Here is a 13,774-nt window from a genome sequence, read left to right as displayed (position 1 = left end):
ATAGTTTATTAATTTTTTTCCTTCTTTAGTTTGCCATCTACTCTCAGAAACTGGAAAATAATTTCTTTTACTTTTTTCCCCTTTCTCATTTAAGCTGAAATTGATTTCTTTCTGAGCTTGGAAGGGAAAAATATTAAGCTGTAGTTAATACAATTGCTTTGCTGAATAAGAATAAAAGACCAGTTTACTTTCAAGCTGTGCTGTATCAGCATAAAGAGCCGTTCTGTCCCTCCAAGGAGGATTTTGACATGAGAGTGCAAAATTTTATAACATCAATATAGGATCATTGTAGCCAATACAAGAAGTAATAGAATTGTTTATTTGGAGGATGGGGTGGGGGGGATGGTATTTTTGTGTGTGTTTGGAAAATTGGGAAGCTAGGAGACACTCTTAAATCCATCAGCTTCTCCAGAACTCTTCTCAAATGCTTATTGTCATGACAACCATCTCTTCATGAACCAAGGCTCCGAGTGTAATACAGATGGGATTGGTAACAAGGTAGAGTTGCCATCTGCTTTGTTTTCTCTGAGGGACATTTTTTTTGATCCCCAAGTATGATCCTCATATCTGGAAGTCTTGACTTGTTTTTCTTCCTAGAGTCAGATATAATTGTGAGATTAGTTCTTTTCTCCTGACTTCTTTATCTGTCATCACATACCTTACTTATTGTTAAAAGGAGGGAAAAAAAGGATAATTATGTGTGTGTGAAAACAAGTATACATATTTTAATGATTTATTCCTCTATCTACTTTGCAAAGTCTGATATAAGGTCTAGTAATTCAACAGTACAGTCAAAAGTGAGGTCAGAAAAAGCAGGACTCAGGCAATAATTTTCCCAGGAAACAGGGAAAACTATTACTGCTTTTGATCATTGTATTAATGTCTGTGCTTCTTGATGGTAGGGCTTTGTGCAGTCTGTAAGAAACTCTGGTGTTCTTATTTTCCAACGAAAAGGAGCACATTAATTCTTTAGGAGAGGAAAACCTTTTCCTGTTACTACATTTGGAGAGAAATTTGCCAAATAAATGATTGCTTACATGCAGGATGCAGTTCAATACCTTTCATCCACTCCTTTACCAAAGATGCGATGACATTTTCTCACATCCACCTACTGCAAAAATTGAGAACATAATTTTTTAATGGGAGACAGTCAGCATTTCACAAGTTCACACATGCTGTGATCAGAATTAAGATATATCCAACCTTTGAAAAGTAAGAAAATACATATCTAGCCATTTAAAGGAGTGTGGTAAACTAAATCGCTAAATAAAGGTTAAGGGAAATATTTTATGAAGTTCATCTTTAAAGTCAAGAATACTTCCTTCTTTGTATTAAAATTATTTTACATATGCTACAATATGTAATTCTAAACTTAAAGGCTTGAGGTGCTCCATTTTTTCTTCCTAATCAGAGAAGTTCTACAATTACCTCTCTAGATCAGAGGTAATTTATTTCCATACACTTTCTTCTTTTTTTTTTTTTTTTTGTCCTATACATTGATGCGTAAATGTAGTCAAATACTGGTTGTTGAGTAAATGTAACTGCAATAGATCACACACACAGATGCATATCCAGAGACGTGTACGATGACTAAATAATAAATGTGGGCTGATGTCTGAAGCAAGGAAAAACTTCTAGAAAATTTTTGAAGTAGAGTCTGAATACACTTTTGTGGGGAAGTCTAACAATTTTTCAAAGGAGCATTATAAGGAGTGTGGTTCCTTGAATATAGTTCTGGGAGGGTGTTTAAAACCAAGCAACAATTGAGCAAACTTGAAGCCAGTTTTTTCTTTGGATATCCTATCTCAGTGAGTAACCTACTCATTATACCCAATATCTTTTCAGAGGAAGGACAATTTTCTGCATTTAGTTTATCTCTCATGTTTGCATTATAAGAGAGATGTCTGGGAAATATCTCAGATCCTTCCAAGCAAGCTCTCTTTTGTTTCTCTTACATGCAGATAAAAATGGGGAAGAAGGAGAATAACCGCAAACAACAGTGTTGGTTTTTCTTTTGGATGTGCCATAGAAACTCCACCTTTGAATCTGTATACGTAAAACTAAGTCACAGAGTGAAATGTGTTAAGCTCTGCTGCACTGTTCTGAAGGAATTAGTAATGATGTCATAGTGTCTTCATCATACAGTGTCAGCTGAAACATGACACCCTTGTCAGGCTGCAGAGTCAAGATTGGAAAGTTCGTGGATTTATATAGATATCATGACTTTCATCATCTGTAATTCTTTCAACATATGGTCTTCTAAGTAAGGGCTGTTTGAAGGATGCTCCAGTAATTTTAAAAGGCAGTACCTTTGTTTATTTTAAAACCTCTGGACTGAATTCTTCGATCTTTACTCAAATTAATTTGGCTGTCAACTATGCTAAATGTCACATATTTTAAAAATGTCAACTTTGTCACATTCAGTTCTTCACTTACCACTGGTTTTTATTGCTTAGCATCGCCTTGAGAATACCACTTTGTTTCCCAAGGCAGGTAGTCACCTCAGGGTAAGATTCATTCTCTCTACCCCAAGGCAAATAAGGAGCAACAAAGGACCTCAGTGGAGGTGTGCTGAGTTCAATAGAAAGCCGTGGGCCATTTATATTGGGGCTGGTCGGGGAGGGGTGCATGAAGACAGCTGCATTCTGGATTTGCTAAACATCTTGAAATGCTTTGAGTATAACAAAACCCCAAACGTGCTTTCTTTTTTCATTTTTTCACATATGTATTTTAGGAGAAATATAATCCACATGCTCTTGTTCCCTCCACTTTTAAATCATGAAAATGTTGTTTTGTAAGAACTGTTTGATGTCCAGGAAGTCTTTTATCCTTTTTATTAGGTTATTTTTTACATATAAATAAAAAGAAAAAATAAACAGAAAACACAACATGACATCATGACTTAGGGCAAACACAAAGTGCTCTATTTAAGTTTGAAGTTCTAAATCTCCAATATTTTAAAACCAAACATTTCTCTTGGTACTTTGCAAAAGTAGTCTTCCCTTCTACTGGACAGAAGTTCCAGCCTGTTGGGATGAAGTAGGGAAGAGTACAAATGTTCATTGAGTAGCCACTCTGAGACATCTGCTAACTCCTTAATTTTTACAATAACCCAAAGTGGTTATTTTACAGATGGGAAGAGCTTTCAGAGACCTTAAGTAACTGGCCGTGGACCACGGAATAATTTCAAGCCAGGTCTACGTGTCTTTTTGGTTCATTCTCTTTTAATTACTTCTGTCCTCCTCATTCTGTTGGGGGAGAAGGGAGGGTGTGTACCTTCCAAAAAGTCACATCTTGGGAAGTGACTTGGAAGTACCTAATAATCAGGCCTGAGGACGAGGATGTTGTAGCCTCTGGACAGTGTCCGCTTGGTATTGGCAAGGTGGATATTTAGTACGGTGTTTGCATAAGGGCTTTGGATAGGTGACGTTGTGCCAGAGGGGGCCTGGGAACACTTCCTTTTATTATAGCGGAGGAAAGCCAGGATACACAGGGATGTGATGTGGGGCAGGCTTGGTAGGAGGCCCATATTCTTGCACTGTGAGTCAGTATGTCTAAACAAGTGATAGTCTCTTACCATTTTATTTTATAACAGTGGTACATATTTGGTAAGAGTGGTATATTACATTATTTATTTAAATGGATTAAACTCATTTCTTTGAAAAGAATTGTTCAATGCTTATATGTTACGGAGACATCTTAAAGTGTTAGAGAATGAGAATCACAGTTCTAATGGGTCTCTCTATCATGAGGCTGCATATAAAGGAGATTCCATATTTTTATTTGGAGGAGGGAGGTTATAGTCAACTATACCATGAGGTACATGGTTCATAGTATGGCATTAAGTTACTATCTTGTGGAGAAAAAGAAAAAAAAAATGGAGGATGTGAAAACTGCTTAGCATTTGAGCTGGGATCTAGGTTGTTCTGACATTATCTGTTCTATAGGCTTTCTCTCAGAAATCCCAAGTTTTATTCAGTTTGTAGCTGATTTATGCTACAATCTCATGTTCCATATGTTCTTCCTTTCTTTTTTTTTTTAAAAAAAAAAAAACCTTATTTTATTTTGGCATCAAGGGGAAAAGAGATGAATTATTTAAATCTTCTTTCACTGAGTTAAGGCAAAACAGAAAGAATGCAATGGGCAATATTATAACTGACATTCTGGAGAACATTGGGGTCATGATATGACTGAGAACATGATTAATTTTTTGAAGGTCAGGAAACTAATATTTTTCCAGTGGATTTACTAAGGGAACCAACCACCTGACTTCTAGTTTTGAGACAACTGCTCCCCAGGAAAAAGTTGCTTTTTTCTTCACAGAGATTCTACTTTGCTTTGCCTCTATAACATATAGATTGTATTCCATGGAAATAAGAAATACAATGACTGTAGCCCTCATTTTTTTTCTCATGCCTCTACTGAAGACCCACTCTGGTTTATCTTTTACTCAACAGCAGCGCAGAACTTAAGGAGCATTCATATTATATTAGTCATTTTGCCTCAGGCTCTCGGCACACTTTGCAGTGTCTTGCCACACCCAGTAAGAGTAGGTAAGGCTTTAAGTATCTCCTGTGTGCCAAGGCAAATTAAGCAATTAGTATGGCAGTCCCTAGCAGAGTGGGGAAGAGGGCTTAGGATCTCATGAGGCCCAAGGGAGGGGGGAAGACATGCCACGAGCTCCTTTCACAGTCAAAACTCAGTGAAAAATCTTGGAGGCAAAACAGTTACCTTATAACGAAGAAAGAAGGCAGAAGTATTTTTACTTGGTGATGAGGCTGGAAATAACAGGCTGCTTGTCTGTATGGAGAGACTCTTTTTCTCTGAAAGAGGCCTTCCTCAACTTCATCCGATCCCTGCCCACATAACAGGTGGGGAACAGGACTTGAAGCATTTCTGTCTGTTTCCAGTATATCCTATCTCTGGATACTCTATTACTAGACCTGTAAGTGCAGACTAGAGAAAAAGGCCCATGTTCGCTTTCTCTTAAAATTTTATTTTATAAAGTGAGGTTTCCCTGCAGCTGATTTCACTTGGTCTCAATAAACTACTGTTACTACTTCTGAGGTATGCATTCTACCCCACTGGTGTGGATTCCACAGCCCTGAAGACCCCTTGCCACTGTCACTAAATGAGAGTCCCTAAGTGATGGGGGGTAAATCACTTCTCACTGTGTCACCTGTAAGAAGTTCTGTCACTGATGCCTCTCTTCATATCCCATAAATCCTGCTAGCTCCCACCTTCATACTGGCCACACTTTCAAGTGTTCAAGAAAGGCATTGTTGGATGGCTCTAAGTTATGATAGCAGATTCAGCTGAAGTTGCATAATAGATTATTCTTCCTGTTTAGAAGGAAAATAAGCCAAAGGATTGAAACTCGGTGTCTATAGATAGTTGGCCCAGTATAATTTTGTTTGGGATTTATTACATTATTTTTCTTCACTGTATATGAATTGAGAGTATTAAAGGACATTTATTCTACACCAAAAGAGCATGCAGCTCCTGTGTGGTTAAAATAATATTGAGATCAGTGTATTGGAAGAGACACTCCATCCAGTAGCTTCCTTCAGTAGCCCTCACTTTCTTTGAGAAGGTTAATTGACAGTTTTTGCACACTCCCTGCAACACTGCCCCAGGAACTTGCAGAGGACACTTTGGAAGAGACACAGTAACCCTTGTCTGCAGGCAATATGCACAGCTGGGAAAGATAATTAAACAGACTATTCCTTTTTGAGAGATCTACATCATTTCAACAGAAGGACCCAGCAATTCTGCTGGATTCAGACTGAAAACTATCACTAACAGACATACTTCAGACAGATTTCATAATCACCAGACATCTGTGGTACAAATGGTTATGGTGAGCTTCTGAGACTCCCCAAAGACCACTAAAACTGTCCGACTTAAATAGCACTGAAGTTTTGACGTGAGACTTAAAAAGTATGATTCAGTTTAATATGTCAGGTTGCTACCAGAAAATGCTCCTTTGGTTTTCCAAAATTGATTGGTTACATGGCTGCAGTTCTCTCTCGAGATACCCTCTAAATCTCATCCTGCGTGATTGTTTGGGGCTTATGGAGGGTATTGAATTACATTGTGTAGGTTTCATTATGGGTGACATTATCACAGGATTACATTTTTTTCCACATCAAACAGGGAATGTCATGAGAAGAGAGAAAATACCTCTTGAATGTTAACATTTCTGAAAGTGAGTTTGATTTATAGGGTGGGTTTATATTGCTATTATGAGACTTTATCTGAAAAATTGGGGTGAAATCTTAAAGAATTAAAACTTCCCTGTGAGTTTTCCTTATAAACACTGCTCACTGGAGATGGTTTATCCCATTAGACATTGGCTACTGAGAAAGAGAAGCATTTCTTGCTGCCTTAGGCAGTGCTTCTTCCAGAGCAACGCTAGTCTATTTTGACCCAATGCATGCTATAGGTAAACAGTTCCAAGGTGTAGGGTTATCTGTTCCTTTCTCTTCCCAGGAGTCCTGAAACCCAATCACTGTTTTTTAATCCCTTAGTTTTTCTTATGAACAGAACTGCCCATTTTCTCTCCAGTTGCAAGTCCTGCTTTGTGTGACTGAAACCCACCCTTTCCAGTGGGAAGACACTTGCTCTGATAAATGCTACACTGTTAATTGGCCTTGGCATGGCTGAATGATGTAGCAGAAGGTGCAATAAATTCAGAGGTTAAAAAAGCAGAATTTGATAGAATTATGCATTTTGTGCTTCTAATGAGTACATAGTCTAGCAGGATTTACAGATACATGCATAATTAATGTGAATATAGTGTAAGATAATGATCTGTTAGAAGCACATGAAAAGATGCTCAATATCATTAGTCATTAGGGAAATGCAAATTAAAATCACAGTGCCAGTGTGATACTTCTGTACATCTACTAGAATGTCTAAAATGAAAAAGACTGACCATACCAAGTATTGGCTGAAGATGTGGGGAAACTGGTACTATTGACTATTGCTGTCGGGGATGTAAAATGGAACAATCACTTCTGAAGACAGTTTAGCAGTTTCTTAAAAAGTTAAACATATACCTACCGTATACCTACCTTATAATCCAGCCATAGTACACTTAAATATTTACCCAGGAGAAATGAAAGCATATGTCCATACAAAAAATTGTACATAGATTGCTCATGGCAATTTTATTTGTAATAGCCCGAAGTAAATCAAATATCCAATGAAAGGATAAATTGTATTTATTTATTGGCTATATCCAATAAAAAGAATCAACTATTCTTTATTGCTGAGTGGAATACCACTCAGCAATAAAAAGAATCAACTATTTATACATGTAACAACATAGGTAAGTCTCAAAATAATTATGCTGAGTTAAAGAAGTCAGGCCAAAAGGTGAGAGACTCTTGGAGAATTAAATAAATGCAGTAATGGTGGAAATATAGAAAGGAGAAAAAGAATTTTATGGTTACTTCAAAGAGAATTAATGAGGCTTGGTTACGGGATGGTGGCTAGAGGGGCCTTACACTCTGAGGTCTTTCTCTACCTTGGGTTTCTCTATGTGGACCATCATCTACTTGGTGGTAAGGATTATATGAAAGATGGCACTTAAGTATATAAGAAATGATGAGCTAATTGTTTAATGCTGATTCTTTAATGAACACCCCCAAGAAGAAACATTCAGTAGGCAAACCATCACTACTACTGCTTAAGGAAAATAAACTTACATTTTGGCTTTTTAGTAAATACAAGTATAGATAACTAATAAAAGTATAGTATTAGTGAGAAAAAAATAAAGAAGAGGACAAAGAAAAATGGGATTCCTAGACCCATCTCATGGATAAGAGAGAGCAAAGGGTTGAGGGCAGAGAGAGAGAGGAAGGAAATGTGATGGGGGTACCTCAGGGCAGAAGAACAGGGAACTGATTTGGAAAGGAGCAAACTTTATGGACATCTTGTTTATGCAATGCCCTTGTCACTCTGGCATGTCTTAATTTGTGTGGTTAGATTTATGTAGTCACTTGATCCAAAGTCTACAATTAATTGCAGCACATAAGAAGCACTGTCACTTGTGGTCAAGGGCATAGGTTCTGGAGATTATATTTCCATCTCTGACCTTAACAAGTATATAAGCTCTCTGAACATCTGTTTCCTTATCTGTAAAATGATATCCCCGTGAGTTCCTACCTCTGAGAATTATTGTATGAATAAATACTTTAAAAATGGGTATGGAAAGTACTTAACATTGCTTCTAACCCATAGTAAAGGCTCAATCAATTGATCTTCCTCTTCTTTCCCCTTCTTCTCCTTCTCCTCCTCCTCCTTTTTCTCACTATTATTATTACTATTAGGCATATTGTCAGTGATGATTGGAAAAAGCTTTACTCTCCCAATAAGCCATTGGAAAACAAGGGCACTTTTTTAGTGTTTATTACCAGAAGTAACCATAATGTCACTTTCATTCATCTGACTTATTCTCTCCCGAGTGATTTATTTACACATTCTATTGTATTAGTCTTTCTTTTACATGGTGTGAAAAAAAGAGCATGGCTTAGTGATGAAGCAAAGAGGTAGAAATTTAGTGACTTTGGTCCTGCCTGTGCTCCAATTCCTATTTGGTTTAGGGCAAGTAATTTAAATTTCCTGCACGTAAATATCTTCAGCTGAAACAGAAATGAAATGTAATAATCACATAGGGCTATTAGAAATGTCTAAGTAAAAAGCATACACATTTTAACAGTAAGTTCAGAACTTTACAGAAAACTAAGTGGGTTGCTTAAGTTAGTATATTTCTGTAGATATGACACTAAGACATTAAGAAAATGCCACATTAAAGTTCATTGATATACTAGTTTTAAAAAATAGTTACTTGACTTTCCTATTGTGTGCTTCTAATTTATGTTTTTCCACCTAATAAAAAATAGACCCTACCACTTCAAATGCCTGGTTGCATTCACTTCACCAGCATTACTTTTCATTTGAGTCAGCATGGTTTTCTTGTCTTGTTTCAGGATTTGTGGATTTGACCCTCCATGATCAGGTCCACCTTCTGGAATGTGCCTGGCTAGAGATTCTCATGATTGGTCTTGTCTGGCGCTCCATGGAGCACCCAGGGAAGCTCCTGTTTGCTCCTAACTTGCTCCTGGACAGGTGAGTGACCTGGCTGTAGCTTGGGGGAAGCACATTCTTGATAATCACCAGTTTGATCCTGAAGCTCCTTTATTCAGCATTCCACGAAGCTTCCAAGAACTTTATCAGATACATTTACAAATGGGTGGATTCGGGTGATGTAGGGTAGTCGAGTTCACAGAAGGCTAAGGATAACTGTCTGCCTGATGTCTCCCCAGATTAGCTCTATCATTTCTAAAATATACATGTATATTGTATATGTGTCTGTATATTTATATATACATATATGCATGTATCAATATATATACACATATGTATGTATCAATATATATACACATATGTATTTGTGTGTATTTACAAAATTATGAACTGTAATTTTCTAACTTCACCTTCATCTTGTGTTATATAAAAGAATGATGAGTAACTTTCCTTTAATTAAAATCTTTTTTTGGCTCATGTACATCCAAACCACAATAGTCTTTTCATTTCCTTTTCCAATTTTGCCATCAGTAAATGAAGAAATTTGAACAGAGTTCTGAAGGCCACTTCCAGTTTTATGAATTCATAAAAGTTAACTTGCTTATTTTAGAAAACGAAGATTTCAGTTTTCAAATGTGCCACCTTATTTCATGTATTCTATTTGGGTTGACTTGGAATGTGGGTCCTATTCGTCTTTCTTATTCAGTCATTGCTTAGAGTAATCGAATTTAGACAGTATTTAACAGCAGCTACCGCTGACAGAGTCCCTACCCAGCACCAGCTGCTGTGCTGAATACTTGACATACATGATCTCATTTAATCATCACAGCACTCCTGGGAAGCCTTATCATTCACGGTTTACCAGAAAGGAAGCTAAGTTTCAGAGACATTCTGCTACTTGCAAAGAGCATTGAGCTAGCCGATGGTGGAGCCAGGATTGGAATTCAAGATCTGTCTGTCTCTGGCACACTCATGTTGGCTCCTGCCCTGTGCACACGTCCTTTACACTCTTTCCTCATCAGCAGTGCCTTCTCTGGCCTGCTGCTGTGACCTTTTGTTTCCAGATGTACCTTGTCTTTACAGACGACATAATCATTTGAATGGGAAAGATCCATCTTCTAGTTGTTCCTTGCAGACTTTTTTTGCCTCTGCTCATCAGTCCAAGGCTGCCAGGTTGCACGCGATGCATCTTTGTGCTTTCCTTCCTTTCGGAGCGCCACGCTGCCCCCTCATCCCCTGTCCTGCTCTGGCTTCCTTCCCTACACCTGCCAAGCCGCCTGGAACAGAGTTCTGGCAGCATTTATTTATTTAAATACTGGAGAATTGTATACGTATTGGTTACTGTTTCATCATTTTGTGTTATTATAGCTTTTTTCATCATTTTGTGTTATTATAGCAGCATCAACAGTGACGATGCTGTTCAAGAAGCAGCTCTTTCTTTCCACGGAATATAGTCCCGTATCACAGTTTTGTGGACTGATCGAGAACGGCCACTGGTCTGGTTCCGTAGAACTGCCCTCACACGGTATTTAGCCTGCCTTTTAGAGGATGTCTCTACAGTGCTTCTTCACTTCTTTTCCTTCCTTTCCTTTCCCTTCCCTTCCCTTGTTTCTCTTGTCATTTTTCCCTTCCACCTCTTTTTTCCTGTATTCCTCTTCTTGTTTTTTTTGGCCTATCTCCTCTTCCTCCTCCTTCTCTTTCTCTTCCTCCTTTTTCTTCTGCTGCTTTTGAAATTTTTCTGTTACAGTCATGTCATTCCATGACCAAGTTATAATAAATTTGCAGATGAAAATCATAGACCACATACAATGTTTCTCCACAATAGACGGGAAGGTGTCTTCAGGGTTTAGGATATTGAGGACATTCATGACTGAATTGATCTGTTTCATGATTTACTACCTCATTCATGTTTATCTTCTTAGGTACACACTTCCTGAGAGCAATCATCAGTCATTGCATTTTAGATATGAAAGGGTTTGTGACATCACCTCACCCCGATGAAACTCATTTTGCCAGCAAGGTGATATTGTGTAGGATCTTATCAACCACCTGCCTTCCTTTTCCACACACTGTCAGTGTGCTTAATTTTCTCCCATGTTTCTCACTGCAGTGTCAGTGACTAAGAGTTCTCATTTCTCTCCATTCCTACTTTCTAAAATTCCAGATAGGAAGTTCCTACTACCTCTAGACCAGGATTTCTCAACTTCTGCACTATTGACATTTTTGGTTGGATTATTCTTTCTTGTGGGGGACTGTCCCGTGTATCTTAGGATGTTTAGCAGCATTCCTGGACTTAACCTACTAGATGCTCTCGTAGCAGCATCCCTTTCCCCAGAGATGACAACTCCAAATGTCTCCAGACATTTCTAAATGTCCCCTGTGTGTGGGGGGAAGGGAGGCACAGAATTGTCCCTGGCTGAGAACCGCTACTCTAGATTTTCCCATTTCAATATCCTATAAGCTCTTCAGACTCACAGTATCCCTCGCTGAATACATTATCTTCCTCCCCACGTTTGTTCCTTTTCTTTTTTTTCTATTAGTGGCATTCACCTAGACAGTGAAGCTGTCAAGTTCAAGTTAACCATGGATTCCACTCCCCCCACCAGATTATCCAGTTAACTGTCAAGTCCTTCCTGCCCTGTTTCTGAAATCCACACCTCCCCTTTGTCGCCATTCCTCCCCTAGCACAGGTCCAAGTCAGCCCTCCCCAAAGGCTTGCCTCTCCACCACTGTCTTTCTTGGCCACCGGCGCTCTTTCCTTCAGTCTCTTCGCCACAGGGCTGCCAGAGACTTCTTTCTAAGGCACAGCTGTGATCCTGATGCTTCCTGATTCAGCTTCCATTGGCTCTCTCCCTTCTTTAGAAAGTACCGTCTAGACTTCTTACCTTGATAATTATGAATCCCTGTTGCAAGTGTCACAGACACAAACATCAGCAGAGCGGGTCAGATGATGTAATGAGGAAAGCCAGTGGCTTTGAATCCAAAAGGGAGTTCTGGGGATTAAGTGAGCCTGGTGAACTCTTGTCCAGGCTAACAAACACCTGGGCCCTGACTTCAGCCCAAGAGCCACGAACTTGAATTCACTCTTCAAGGTTTTTTTCCACTGCTTCTGAAAGGCCCTGTACCTTTAGGATTCCTTGTCAGAATCTTGGGACCTTCTTTAAGGCCATTTCAGATGTTACTCTTCCGGAAAACCATCCTCCAAACTCTCTCCTCTTTAGCCAGAAAGTAGCCTTTTCTTTGTCTATGTGCTCATGCGGTTTGGTTTCTGCTTCTCTTATTCTCCTTCTGCCACCTGTAAGTTATGATTGTATATCTTATCTTCCCTTTCAGCTCATGAACTTCGTGCAGGCAGGAACCAGATCTTGTTCGCCTTTTTGTTCCCTCCAATGAACAAGGTCTTCCATGTTCCCCGATAAGTGTTTGTTAATTGCACTGGCCAGGGTCCCCCGGTGGCTCATGGCAGAGTCAAGAGAAGCCACGTCTTCTGATGGTCATTTCAACTGTTCTTGTCATCAAACTCACTCACTTCTTGTTCAGGGCTACTCAATTCCTGGCTTAGACCCTCCTAGACTTTGAAGAAATTAAGATACATCTGTTTCGAAAGGATTTTTAAAATTACTAAGTGCATTTGGCTTATGCTTATACTTCTGTTTATATTCCACAAACCTGTTAAATTCCGAATGAAGATAAACAGAGGATCTTATTTTTCTTCCCTCACTAGACCCAACTATGGAGTATAATCCTCCAGGTCTTAATATGTTTAAGAACATTTACATACATACATTTCTAATCATGTTAATGATCAGAAAAATATATAAATAAATATAAATTATATAAATAATATTATTTTTTAAAATATGGTCTATAGTATATAATTTTCTATATTTTTCTAATTATTAGCATGCACCTAAATATTATACAATTTCAATATTATTAAATGACTCTCTTGGTATTAAAAGATAACTGCTTTTGATGACATTGATATATGCATAACAGTAAAAAATATCGTGACCAGCAACCCATTTGAAATTTTATACATCTGGAAGATGGCTTCTGAGTGATAGTTGAGAGCACTGTTTGTGTTTTTGCCTTGCAGGCTCCCAACCCTGTTGATAACATTCAGCTTTCTGATTAACATCAGTCACCTTGATCTCCCTTTTGCTCTTTTCCCATCCTTTTGCACATTGTAAACATTGTTTGTAACAAAATGTAGAAATCCATGAGTTTCAAAGCCAAGTATTTGAGAGCTGGTAAGCAAAAGATGAGTGTTAGCTGCATCATTTTTATTTTATCTCAGGCTTGGTGATACTACCTTTGCAAAGTCGGCCTCCATACGGTGTTTACATCTGCATAGACATGGGGACAAGAGAAAGCCAGAAGTCCCAAGGAGTCCTGTCACCCAGGGATTATCAACGTTGCTAACTAGAGACAAGGGTTTATCTGCGATAGATTATAATGATATCCTGTTTTCTTAAGCCTTCTTTGCAAATCCAGGCGCTTGTGCTTTCCAAGGCTATCAAGAGGATAGAATATACCTCAGTCTTTCCTTGTAATTACTCAAATGTTAGTATTGGCAAATGGGGGTTTAGTGATTACAGGAATATAAAAAAATTGCCGGGTTGCCATCCCACACTTGTGAGCAGAGGACTGTATTTCCTATCTAGCATCCATTTCAAAA

At 38.4% G+C, this 13,774-nt stretch overlaps 1 protein-coding gene across 2 annotated transcripts in view; it reads left to right on the top strand.

Moving 5' to 3' along the window:
- The window catches only part of ESR1 (estrogen receptor 1), a 263,766-nt gene that overhangs the window by 167,394 nt on the left and 82,598 nt on the right, over positions 1-13,774 (top strand). For both annotated transcript variants that reach the window (XM_059940977.1, XM_059940976.1), the window contains exon 5: positions 8,997-9,135. In XM_059940977.1, the coding sequence (XP_059796960.1) occupies positions 8,997-9,135 (139 nt within the window). The remainder of the gene's footprint in view (positions 1-8,996; positions 9,136-13,774) is intronic.

Source organism: Balaenoptera ricei, chromosome 12, assembly GCF_028023285.1.
Source record: "Balaenoptera ricei isolate mBalRic1 chromosome 12, mBalRic1.hap2, whole genome shotgun sequence".
Classification (NCBI taxonomy): Eukaryota; Metazoa; Chordata; class Mammalia; order Artiodactyla; family Balaenopteridae; genus Balaenoptera; species Balaenoptera ricei.
The sequence above is the reverse complement of the archived record's forward strand: the minus strand, read 5'-3'. Positions and strand labels throughout refer to the sequence as shown.